The sequence below is a fragment of the Pongo pygmaeus genome, chromosome 8 (assembly GCF_028885625.2).
Source record: "Pongo pygmaeus isolate AG05252 chromosome 8, NHGRI_mPonPyg2-v2.0_pri, whole genome shotgun sequence".
Taxonomy (NCBI): Eukaryota; Metazoa; Chordata; class Mammalia; order Primates; family Hominidae; genus Pongo; species Pongo pygmaeus.
The window spans coordinates 54,013,875-54,026,977 of record NC_072381.2 but is presented as its reverse complement, the minus strand read 5'-3'; the positions used below and the strand labels follow the sequence as shown (position 1 = coordinate 54,026,977).

At 49.2% G+C, this 13,103-nt stretch overlaps 1 protein-coding gene across 6 annotated transcripts in view; it reads left to right on the top strand.

Annotated features, from left to right (window-relative positions):
* The window catches only part of TMEM273 (transmembrane protein 273), a 33,645-nt gene that overhangs the window by 16,865 nt on the left and 3,677 nt on the right, over positions 1-13,103 (top strand). For 2 of the 6 annotated variants that reach the window (XM_054436511.2, XM_054436510.2), the window contains exons 2-6: positions 3,613-3,666; positions 4,591-4,731; positions 5,801-5,831; positions 6,236-6,392; positions 9,943-9,966. In XM_054436511.2, the coding sequence (XP_054292486.1) occupies positions 3,613-3,666; positions 4,591-4,731; positions 5,801-5,831; positions 6,236-6,392; positions 9,943-9,966 (407 nt within the window). Of the gene's footprint in view, positions 1-3,612; positions 3,667-4,590; positions 4,732-5,367; positions 5,832-6,235; positions 6,393-9,942; positions 9,967-10,384; positions 10,726-13,103 lie in introns of those variants that run through there. The other 4 variants (XR_008492037.2, XM_054436513.2, XM_054436512.1 and 1 more) reach the window with 4 other exon arrangements.

Genomic DNA, 13,103 nt, shown 5'->3' with positions numbered 1-13,103 from the left:
CAAATGGGGCATCAGGGAGAAAGCAGAAACTCTAGAATCTAGAGCCCATCGAGTGCCCTTGAGCAAATTAGGAAAAGCTCCTATGGTCAGAGGCTGATCTGACCACACATGGAAGCTACACGGGTGGAGGCTGTGGAAAGCCCTCGCATCTCAGCAAGCCCTCTGGAGGTAGCCCTCTGCCCTCTGCTCTCTGCTCTAGGCAGCAGCAAGGGCTGTGTTCTGGCTCTCTGACCCTGCCCAGTGTGAACAGTTCAAGGGAGGCAGTCAGCCAGACTTGTACAGTCGGTGGTAGCAGTCAGATGGGGTGAAGCCAGATTTGGCCAGAACTGTGCCTACTATGGCCTCAGCAAATCTACAGGTTAGAAGGGTGCCTGCTTCACACAGCCTCACCTCAGCCCCCTAGGACTCTCCTGTGGGTGCCAAGCTCCCTCCTCCTTCTTGCATGAGATCTCGGAGAATTCCCACAGAGAAAATGCAGTGCAGCTCCTGCTGGTCCTCGTGGGCTTCCTTCTGGGGTCTCCCACAGATCTAAATGCAGCCAAGGCACTCCAGAGACCTCTGGCTGTGATGTCCAAGCAGGCCTGCTAGGGCCAGCCATCCTCCAGCTACTTTGCAGAGTCAGAGGACATCAGCCAGTGCTGGAGGCTTGCAGGGGGTCTACGGCCCAGGGGGCCCTCGCCAGCTCATGACCCTAGCAGGATGCAGGGGCAGGGCCGGCCAGGCTGCTGTGCTGAGCATGGACCCTCACCCAAGGGCTCATGAGTGCGTGGAGTCACAGCTCCAAGCACAGGAGGGCTGCATGAAGGGATTTCCCTCCCTGAGGAGGGGAAAGGCTGCCGCCGAGTGGCTGTGGGGCTGGCTCGCAGGAAGGGCTGGGCCCTTGGCTGTTTGAGTGCACAGCTGGGTTATCCGCCCACGTTGGTCTCCCTGCAAGTGACTCAAGGTGGTGGTGGAGTTGGGGTGGCGGTGGGAATTCACTCAGTCCCAAAGTTAGACCGCCAAAAATAGAGGCTCTTTGGGCCCAGGGATTAGGGGAAGCTTCACAGCTTGGAGGGGACACAGGATGGGACATAGAGGATGGTGGCTAAGGGACTGGCCTCTTTTTGGGGCTGAGCTGAGCCTCAGCCAGGGGTCCCAGCCACAGAGAGAGGCAGAAGGAGCCGAGAGTTCAGGGCAACACATTTGGGGGGTGAAGTCAATGAGAAAGGACGCAGGACAGCCTGGTGAGAATGGAGACCGTGATGCTGCTGGAGAAACCAAGGCCAGGGCTGGGGCCTTTTGACGTTAGGGCTTTCTCCTCTTCCTTTCTCTTCCCTCCCAATGATGGTCTGAGTGACTCAAGCACAGCCTGAGTGTGTCTCTTGAGTGTCTCTGTGTGTACCTCTGTCTTTCTCACCCTTTCTAACCTGAGTCTCCTTCCTTCCTCTCTGCTCGGATTTCATCTCAGGCTAGCATGAAGTTTCCATGCCAATGCTGCAGGTGAGAGAAATGCCCACCAAGGGAGGACCGGAGGGGGAACGAAGCAACATGCTAGTGTGGCAGGGGGAGGGCGTGGGGTGAGGCTGGGGCTCAGGGATCTGGCCCCACCCACCGAGGCCCTGCCCTCCCCTGTCCTCCTGCCTTCTGCCCAGTAAAGGCAGAGAGAGATCAGAGGTGTTAGGAAAGGGTCCCGTCCCAGGAAAGGGTGAGGATGTAGCACACACAGCTCTGAGTTGGGAGCGTCAGTCTGGAAATTTGCTCCCACCCACAGCCTTCCATTGAATATAAGCCTTTGCCCCATGTCCGGAACGACGTTCAACCTAGCTGGAGCAGCAGGATTGATTTTTAAAAAAAACAATAAGACAATGGAATGAAGCTGATTGGGGCTTCAGAGAACAGACAAAATCAGGGTCATATTGTGTGCAGTGGTGTCTGTGTGTGTGAGCAAATGTGCTCATTTGGGGCTTGTGATCTGTGGGAAAGAGAGAAGATAAGTCATAGAATTTCCAAAAATATCTGTGATTAGAACAAAGCTGGGAACTTTTGCTTTAGAAAAAGCTTGGGGAATCTTTACCAGTCTAAAAAGTTAGACTGCTGGAAAAAATTCTGAACTCTAGCAGGACAATCCCTCTCTCCACCAAACACACACAGAGCAAAGCTGTCCCCTGCAGAGCTCCAACCTACCATGCCAATCTGGGCATCACTGAGTGTGGTCAGCAGACAGGGTTGGGTGGAGGATATCTTTGCTATGATGCTTCCTTCATCATACCATTTGGTGTTTCCCAGTGAAGTCACTTGCTTCCCTTTGTGAGAAACAGGAGTGGTAGCACACTCTCCTGCCTTTGCCTGGAAGTTTGAACGTGAGACTCAGGCTTGGATCTCACCATTTGCCCATCCCCAGCCCAAGTCCATGCAGCCCCAGGGCTTGATGGTTTTGGTGGTGTTGTATCTGTTAGTTCACTGGATTCACATTCGCGTCTGTAGGCCTTCCTGGACTCTCAGTGCAAACCTGCCACTTCCCACTTATCTTGGCTCTTGGGCACATTAGCAAGACCACAATGCCTCCCGTTCCTCATTTTGTGAATGGCAATAATAACAGTACTTATCTCACAGAGTTGTTGCTGTGAGTATTACATATATTAATGCCAGCACCGCACCCAATGTCTATCTCAGAGTAAGTGGCCAATAAATGTGCACATTTCTCTCCAAGGACCTCACCTCTGGATTGCTATTTTAGGGCGCTGTTTGTGAGCAGTGTCTCCTGTCTTAAGGTTTCAAGGCCTGGCTAGAAGAGTGAGGGACCCTTACAGCATGCTCTCTTTCCTTCTTTCTTTCCTTCCCTCCCTCCCTCCTTCCCTCCCTCCCTCCCTCCCTCCCTCCCTCCCTCCCTTCCTTCCTTCCTTCCTTCCTTCCTTCCTTCCTTCCTTCCTTCCTTCCGTCCTTCCGTTCACCAATGTCTATTAATGCCTCCTGTGGGCCAAGCACTGCATCAAATGCTGGACACTATACCATGCAGCCCAGAGTGAGACTAGCCAGAAGACATATTGATGTGTTAATATGTGAGAAGATTTTAGGACGGAGCCTGGAGCAAACTAGTGCTATATAAATGTTGTTACATATTGACATGGTCAGTTATGGCCGGCAAGCACCACGGCTATGGAGCACACTGGGATCAGCTCACCCAGGTCTGGGGAGTCAGGGAGGAAGTGGCACGGAGCCAAGACCAGGTAAAGGAGGAAGGGAAGAAGATGGGGTCAGGCAGAGGGTGTGGCCCCGAGGCAGGAGATGCCCCGGCTGTGTGGGGAACTAGAAGCACCAAAGCCCTGCTGGATTAAGGAGGGCCTTGGGAGCCACAGGGGAGCCTGTGGAGCAGGCTTGGGTCAGAGTTCAGATCTTGGAAACTGTGCTGAACAGCTGACTGAACTGCATTGGGTGGAGGCGCGTTCCTGGTCTGAGTTTTGAAGGGAGCTCTGATGTCTCAGCAAGGCTCCAAGACACTCCATGGCAATTGGGAGCCTACCTCTGTGCTCCTGGGGGGTACCTGGGGTAGGCTTTCCCAGGCCTCTGAGACTGGGTGGCTGGGACCACAGCCAGCTCTGTTCTAACCAGGCTCTGGGGTTTCTTTCTTTGCAGATGTAGGAGGAGCTCAAGTGCTGGCAACAGGCAAGCCCCCTGGGGCTGAAATTGGTAGGTGGCTGCCCATGTTATTCTGTGCACAGGGTCAGGGGCAGGAAGGAAGCTCCCAAGACATGCAAGCAGAGGGCCGCAGTGCTGGAATTGGTTCCCTGCTGTCAGCATAGGAAAAGGGGCACCCTCACCTCCAGGCCCCCCAGAGTGGCTGACAGCTTTATTTCGGGGGAAAGGCCTTGCATTAAAGCTCGTCCACACAGGGGACATGATACCTCAGGGCCACAAATGCGTGGCTCCAGCACCCACTGAGCCCTGTCCCACAGCCATGGGCCCTGACAGCATGCTCTGCCAGGCTCACAGCCCTCATCGGTGCCTCCCTCCACCTGCGAGCTTCCAGCCTCTCTGCCCCTTAAGGGCCTCATCTGCTGGCCAGGCTCAGTCTGCATGCCTCACCCTCTGAGAAGGCTCTGGATGCCCATGACTCCAGGCCAACCCAGCCTCTCCCGTCATGAGGTCCTTCCCTGTCCTCCCCAGCTGACTGCAGGCTCCTCAAAGGCCAGACAGACCTTATCCATTCTCCTGCAGTGTTCACCACAGAGCAGGCAATTAACACACACCCAATAGATGAGTGGATGAATTAACAAAGGGATCAGTGAGGAAGGGCTAGGAGGCTCAGGCGGCCAGAGAAATGAGCCACTCACTATCTGGGGCAGGGGTAGCCAGGTGAGCTTCAGGGAGCCTTGAAAGGTGGGAACAGTTTCTACAGCTGAAGGAACCAGGGATGGTGCTTCTGAAGGAGGGGATGGGGTACAGGCAGAGGCTAGGAGCAAAGGGACTCATGGGAGAGTGGAAGGTGAGGCTGGCCTCAGCCCGTGGGAGGTGGCGTGTTAAGGGCCACAGGTATGCTTTGGACCTCATCTGGAATGCAGATGGAGCTGCAGGTGACTGAAACCCGGTGTTCAATTCCTCCCTGCGTTTCAGATTTCAAGTACGCCCTCATCGGGACTGCTGTGGGTGTTGCCATATCTGCTGGCTTCCTGGCCCTGAAGATCTGCATGATTAGGAGGCACTTATTTGAAGAAGACTCTTCCGACCTGAAAAGCACGCCTGGGGGCCTCAGTGGTGAGGGATATGGTGCTCGGGCCTGGCTCTGCCCCACCCAGCAAGGCACCGAGGGCCACTCCGTGGTGCTGGCTACAGCAAGAACGAACCCACAAGCGCAGAGCCCAACAGGCTGTAAAGGAAGGCAGTGACCTCTCCGTGTTTCTGTCTCTCTATCTCTTTGCCTCTGTTTCTCTTTCTTCTGTCTCGATCTCTCTCTGTCTCTCTATTTGTGCTCCTTTTTCTGTCTCTCTTTCCATCTCTCTGTCTTTCTGTGTCTCTTTCCCTCTGTACTTTTCCTTTCAGTTGCTCTTGGCAGTCCTGAGAATCACATTTCCTGGAGAAAGGTGGGAGAGGAACTAAAATTGGCTTCACACAGAAATTTCTGTTCTCTCATCCAAATGATGAAACCAAATAAACCCAGTCCCAGTAGGCAGCGAGGTTGGTCCTAAGTGTGGGTGGATGGTGGGAGGTTCTGTTGACACCGCCTGTGTGGGTCAAGATGCATTTTTTTTTTCATAAATTGGGAAACTCCTTCTCAAAGCAGTACTGAGTAGCCCCTCAGATAGAAACTGAGCTGGCTGACGTGCACCATGGCACAGCCCTCCGCCTCCTTGGCACCCAAAATGCTGTACTGATTTGCATCCCTTCTCTCAGGGTATCACCCCCAGACTCATCCTCTGTTGTATTAGACGGCTCAGTGCAATGACGGTGCAGTTTTCCATGGGATGCTTCTGGGGAGAACAGAGCCTCACCGTCTTTCTGGAAGATGTGATTATGATCCGTGAAGATGAGCAGAAGGGGCTGGTCTGGGCCAGGAAGGAGGAGGCTTCCCAGATACTGGCGTGTGCATCGCCCGAGGGGCTCAATAGGCCATGGGAGTTTGCTTATCCTGGAGTTTGCTTATCCTTGTGTATCCCCACAAATAAGGGGAGGAAACAGCCTCTTCATCACATAGCAGCCAGGCCCCGGATCTCTCGAGGGCATCCGTGAATGAGAGGACCCAGGAGAGGGAGGTGAAAGCTCTAGGGAACGCTCTGCACCTCTTGTCACAGGACCCCCTTCCTAATGCCCGGCTTTCTCTGTTTAGACACCATCCTGCTAAAGAAGAGAGCCCCAAGGTAAGGTCATTGCCCACACAGTCAGGGAGGGGTATCGTGTTCTCTCCTGTCTTGGCCATGCCACTCCCTTGCCTGTCATCCCCAGCCTTCTCTGTGCTCTGGCATGCTTTCTAGGTGACTAGAATGCACCTCGTGGCCCCCTCCTTACACTCTCTTCTCCTCTGGACCAGTGGGCAGGTGTCACAAGAGTGAGGGCTACAGGCTACAGCCGTCAAAGGGACTAGGGCTTGCCTCTGCACAGCCTGGATTAGATCCTGTTCCACCCCCGCTCAGACCCCTTCAGTGCATACCCCTGACATTCAGAATGAGGCCTCCAGCCCCTGTCACTTGGGAGGTCACACGTGGTTAGTCCCAGGTTTCTGGGCTTCTCTGCTGGCATCAAGTTACCCTGCTCTTCTGCGCAGAGCCTGTGTCCTCAGGGACGGTCCTGCCTTGGGACCTTTGCACTTGCTGTTTTCTGTCATTGGAATGCTCTTTGCCAGAAAGCTGCAAGCCTCGCCCCTCTTTTCCTTCAAATCCCTGCTTCAGTGTCACCACTGCATCATAGGGGGCTTATTTAAGGTACAATCCCCTCTCGATTCCAGCCACCATTCTCTTCTCTTTGCTTGGCTTTAGTTTTCCTTATAATTCTTCGTACTAGTTGGTGCTATATGATATATTGATTTGTCTATTTTGCATGGGTTTTTTTCTAAAATGTAAGCTCCGGGCAGGTAGAGTCTTCCTTTTCACTTCCGTAGCCCAGCACTTAGCACAGTGCCAGGGACAAAGTGGATACTTGCATATGTGTTGAATGAATGAATAAATAAACGAACATGAGGCCATGGGCTAGGTGCCGGGGGTCAAGGAGAGAGAAGTAGGACAATCTCCCTCAGTCTACAGGGGAGACAGGCAGGTCCCAGGTGGTGGCTGCACAGTGGGGGTGGGGGTCCCGGGAGGGCTATGGCAGGCTAAGCGTTGCCATGTGTCTTGGGGGTGCAGAGGACTGCATAGCCACTAGGAGGTGCAGGGGAGCCTCAGGTTACGTGCGGAAGGACTAAGAGAAGCTCACGAAGGCAGAGGAACCCTAGTATATGTAGGCATCATGGGTAAAACCTGCAGCTGACAAACATGCCGTGTGGCAGAAGCAAGTGTTTCATGTGACAATGTGGAAGGAAGGGCTGGAGAGATAAGTAGTTTCTACGCATGTACAGTCAGAAGGGCTTGTGTTAAGCAAAGGAGTCTGAAATCTGTCCTGAAACTTCTGGTCACCTACAGATGGGTTCTAAGCAGGGGAGGGATAGAATATTTTTTGTTATATGGTAGCATGGAGGAGGGCCCAGCTGCAGCCAGGAAGATGCGCTGGAAGCCCGGACAGAGACTCAGGCACGGTGCAAAGCCCTGCTGGAGTAAGTCCAGGTGGAGGCAATGGAAAAAATGAAAGATGGGAACAAAGTTAAGGAGGAGCTGGCCCAGGGACCTGGGATGAGGGACTGAGACAGCCACTGGAGGAAAGAAAAGAATCTAGAACAGCTCAGAGTTTTCTCTGAGCAGGTGCCCTTTGGGAAGTTGGTGGGGGAGCAGCTTTGGGCAGTGAGCTGGGTGAGATGATATTTTTTTGAACATGGTGAGCCAAAGGTTTCTGGACACTTCCATATAGAGGAGATGTCTAGTAAGTGGCTGGCATTTAGGACAGAGGTCTGGGTTGACACAGGAATAGTGGCTTTTAGAAAGTACCCAGAGCCCAGTCTCACCCTCCGGTTCTTCCATGGGACCAGGGACTGGGTAACTTCCAAGTAGTGTCTATTGAAGGAGTGGGTGGATTAATGGCTGCATGAGGGATGAACACATGGTGCATTGTGGCTGTGGGTCATGACTCATCAGCCCTCATGGAGTCATGAACTTGGGATGAGCTGGACATGGATTTTCTTGAGAAGTTCACTTTTTTTCTCCTCCTTCAGATATTCTAGTTTTCAGCAGTGGTTTCTGATTGTGAAGCATTAAAGCACATTTCATCAACTCTGTCTCCCAGCATACCATCTCTCCTTCTGTTTCTGACTCTCACTCTCCTTCTCTCTGTCCCCTCCCATGTCATCCCCCCACCCCAAGTTTGTGTCAGTCCACTGGGTCCTGGGCTGGAGAAGACAGGATATATAACTTATCATCCAAGACAGGACTTTGTGAGAGTGAGAAGAGGCTCTGTAAAAGTTGCACCAGGATGATGGGTGTGAGCCTGGACTGTCCTAGGGAAATAGGGATGTGTGGTCAACTTAGATTGAGTGGGCCTGTGAAGTGTCCAGGCCCCGGTGGCCACACAGCACTCCTCTTGCTGGCCATGTCACATTCTCTGCACCCAGGGCATGTAACCAGCTTCAGGGGGTTTTGGAAATGTGTGGTCGAATTGGGGATATTTCAGGTTGAGGGACCAGAGATGCCATGTGTCCCATCTCTCTCTCTCTCTCTCTGTCTCTCTCTCTCTCTCTCACACACACACACACACACACACATATTCACACACACCCAGACCCACGTTGGCTGAAGTTGTCACATTCTTTTTTATAGAAGAAACACGCTGAACAGCTCCCAGTGCCCCCAAATCCACTGATGCGGGAGAGTAGAGCTCCATGCTGGCCAGCTCTTCACACCCCTCCTTTCTCCCTGCCCTAAGAGGCATTTGCCTCGGGGAAGCTCTGTGTTCTTCTAGCCCTAGGGGGCTTGGCACAATCACAGGTTCTCCTAAGTGTGCAGCTGCGGCACCTGGCCAGGAGGGTGTCCCGGTCCCCGCTGACCCAAGGACAGTACTCAGATGGCTGTGGGTTGGGCGCTGAGTCAGCCTCTCCCACCATGGAATCAGGGAGGACTGGCCATTATAAAGGTTTTCACACAGGGCTCTTGGAGGACATGAGGAGGCCGCGGATTGAGTCTGTAAGGGTGAGAAGGATTGACTTCCTAGAACCTTTGTTGCCTTTGTGGGTCCAGGTAGCATCTGTGGTGAGGAGTGCAGGAGGAGTCTGTTTTGAGTGGATGGGCTGTGTTGGCCATGGTGAAGATCCTGGCACCACGTGGCCTCAGGGGCCCTCTGCTGGGTGCTTAGGTACCCAGGCAGAGGACACAGACTGCTGTGGCCAGCTCAGCCCCTGTGGTCAGGAATATTGAAACATGTGGAGATTCTAGCACAGTGCCCTTCTCACCACGGGGAAGGCTCTAAAGTACTGGAACTCCACCCAGCACAGGGACACTACCTTGACCATTTGAATTCCTGGCACACATTGAGGGGGACTTTGAGTTAAGGCACTTTGCTTTGCAAATCGCCAGACCTTGAAGCAGACCATGCTTCAGGGACATCTTAGCCATGGACTTCACACAGAATGAAATTTCACAAAGCCTGATCCTTAATCCTGTTGTGTGTGCACATGCATATGTGTGTGTCTGTGCATGTATTGCCTGTGTATATGTGTGTGTATGTGCATGTGGTCATTCATGATGGACTCTGACACACATACGTCTGTGTGGGAAGATGCTGCTGTGAGCAATACAACACAGACCCATTTGAAAACACTGCTGAATGAGCAGTCACTGTGCTTTTTATGTTCTTATGCATGATCATCTAAGAGGAGCGTCTCTGTTATATGTGTTTTTTGGAAGTTCTGGGTTATTTTGAGCTATCAGGGCTATAGAAGGCAATTTTCATAATCCAGGAAAGATGGCTCCAATAGTTATTCAACAACGAACTTTCTGAAAGCAAAGTTCATGAAAAAACATGAAGGGATGCTAGAGGAAGCAGGTGGGTGAGGGAGGCAAGAAATAAAGGCCAGGAGAGAGGGAGGCTGGGAGGCAATGGCTGGATGAGAATTTATACCCCTGATAATTAATACATCGCCCTCACCACGTGCGGGGAGCTGTTCTTGGCAGGTATCGTAACAGAGCTCCTCTGCAAATAGAGGGACTTTCAGAGAGGAGAAGAAGGATTCGAGTTTCCAAAACTAACACTAGATGGAGTCAGGCTGAGTCATGAGGAAGTCAGACCCAAAAGAGCAAGCTAATGACAGCAAGCCACTCTCCTGCAGCAAGTTTTGCACTGTCTTTCTGTCTTCTAAGGCTTAGGCAATGAACACCCTTTTATTTTGTTTTGCAGGCAAAACCACAACTTCTCCAAAAGGTGAGTTGTAAGAGTGATCACTTGTCTTAAAAGGACAGGCAGTCTCTGCCCCATGGGGCTGCATGGGTTTTTGGCATGACCTCTCCCTCCCCTGGCCACGTGGGACGGGCAACCATGGCCATGGCCAGGAGCCCTCATGCCAGGACAGCTGTGAGACCAGGAATCAGCATCGCCTTGGGACGTGGTGGTACTTGGCAAGATTTAACATGAAGCTGTGGGGCATTTGCCCAGTTAGAGCTGAGAAAATGGGATAGGTAAATTTTTTTTCATTCTCCAAGACCTATCCTATGATAGTGTCAAATCTAATAATTAGCCAATTTAGTCCATTTGGTGAAAAAAATTCCCAAACATCTCTTCATGTCATCATGCTATCAGTTTGGCTGGGTATTTGCATCTCAGTGCTGCTTTGGGGTCTCAGGACGAAGCCCGTATGTGGAGGGCCGGTCTACAGAAGGGGACAGAATCTTGGACCCCTGACTGAATGAGCCTATGGATGAAGACTCCTAGGAATGAAGGCATCTTCACCAGGGTTTTGAGAATCATCATTTCACAATCCACATTCCCCAGCTTGGCTTTTCCTCACCTCATTCCCCGTGCATGTGCCAAACCCACTGAGAATTTGCTCCCTGTCTGACCAGCCCAGGATGGTCACACAAGCCTGGGGCAATCTCTTGACCTCACTCTCCTGCTTTATGAAAAATGTTCAAATCCAAAGAAAAGTTGAAAGAAAGGGACAATAAAAAAAATACACCCTTCACCTAGGGTCACTCACTGACACGGTGCCCCCTTTGCTTTATCTTTGTGTACGTAAGCCTTTTTTGACTGATCTACTTGCAAATTAGTGTAGATATCATGATATTTCACCCCTGAATACAGCACAATTGTATCTCCTATTGTATATAATCACAATACAATGACCACTCCTAAGAAAATTAATGCTAATTTAATATAATCTATTATACAGTCCATATTTAAATTTCTGTGGTTATTTCAGAAGTATCTTTTATTGCTCTATTTTTTATTGTGCTATTTTCCAATCCAGAAAAAATATTTGTATTTATTTTGTCTTTTTTTAAGTCTCTTTCAGTATTGAACAGCCCCTCTGCTTTTTATCCTTAAGGCATTGTTGATTGAGAAGTCCCTAAGCCTTGTTGTCTTATACAATGTCCCATTTTCTGGATTTGTCTGATTGTTTTCTCCAGAGTAGATTCAGATTGAAGTTTTTGGTCGGAAATAACATGAGGTGATGTTGTGTATCGTTCGTTGTATTGCATCACTGTTGGTGATGCTTCGTTTGCTTGGTTAAGGGAGTGACCACTAGATTTCTACATTTGTAGAAATTAGAATTTTGCCCTCTGAAATGAATGAATAATACGAGGGGTGGCACTTTGACACTATGTGAATATCCCGACCCCCAACAATTACTCAGCTAATGATTTTATATCTATTCATGATCCTGCTTGAAGCAGTTATTGCCATTGGTGATTACAAAATATTGACTTTCTAATTCCAGCATTTCTTCTATATTTAATAGCTGGCATTCATCTATAAGAAAGCCTTTTCATTCTATCTCTCCTTTCTTCTTCTTTTGTTGAGGATTATTACTGTGGACTTCAATGCATTTTAATCCATTGCCATCATGATTCTTTCTGATGCCCAAATTGTTGCAAATTTGGCTAGTGCAGGTCACTTCTTGGTGGCCCCTGTGCCCTTTAGACAGAACCCCATTAGACTTTGAGCACACGCTAGACTTCTGACAACACAATATCTCAGGCTCACCTTGTCCTGCTCCCAAGGGTAGCACAAGGGTCTAATTTTCCCAAGGGTCCCTGTTTCTCTCTCTCTCTCTTTTATTTTATTTTAATTTTTACTATGGAATGATTTTTAGAAACTAAGATCTGGGCACAACGTGTGCTCAGGGCTACTGAGGTGTTATTGCTTCTAGGCCCTTTCAATGGGCAGAGTCAGGAAATGTACATTTAAATTACAAACTCAATATCATAAGATTTTTCCTAAGCTTTCCCTAATCCATGTGTCTAGATTGCCTTCTCCAAAGTAAAAACCCTGCTTTTCAACCACATAATATTTTTACTCATTTTCTCTATTCTTAATACACACAAAATGCCTCCAGAAATTAGAGCACTATACAGCTATAGACCTGCTCAGTAAACTTGCACATTTCTTTGCAGTGGCTTTTGCCCTTAGAATTTAGCCCTCTAGGTGTGTATAGCCAGAGTATTGTGTTCAAATGAAATTAATTATATTCTCTGTGTGGTTATGCTATCAATTGGATAGAGAGTCAGAAACACTTGTTTTAGTGTGTATTCTATTTTACTATTTCCTGTTTTAATCTTTTAAAATTTTAATTTACATAGTTTTGTTTACACAGTTTATCTCTGAATTGTGTGTCATGTACATGATTCAGAGATAAACTATGTAAACAGATAAACTCAGAGAAGTGTTTCTCTTGTAACTGTCCACTCCACCATGATCTTACCTACCGCTTTGAAGTTGCTATTTTCAATAGTTCCTGGTTTATTCTTTCTATGATACTTTTACAAAAATATATTTAATTAAAAACACTTTTATATAGACACACTTTTTAAAATAAAATTAGAAAATGTTTACATATAGATGTATATATCTGTGCACATATACTTTTTCCAGCACTTGGATGGTTTTATTGTTTACTTAGATGTCTGATCCATTTGGCATTTATTCTGGTGTGTGGTATGAGTTACAGATCCAATTTTTTCTTTTTCCCAAATGGCAATTGAATTATTCCAACACTATTTTTTAAAACCACCCTATTTCCCCAGTGTTTCATTTGCCACTTTTATAATGTTCTAAATTTCTGTGCGTACCAGGGTATTTCTAGACTTTATTCTCCATTGATCTTTGTGGTTATTCATGTGCTGAGAGCTTCCTAGAGAGGCTGAGCCTACAGAGGCTTCCTGGTGTGCTCTACCTTCTGGTGGTGCTGGTTCCCTCCACCCACACACACGTTGTGCTTCCTTTGCAGGGGACAATCTTGCTATTTTATTCCAGCTATTCTTGCATATTTATTTTTCCATTTGAACTTTAGAATCAACTTCAGAATCTTTCCACACAAACAAAAATCTTTCATGGTGTGGGGG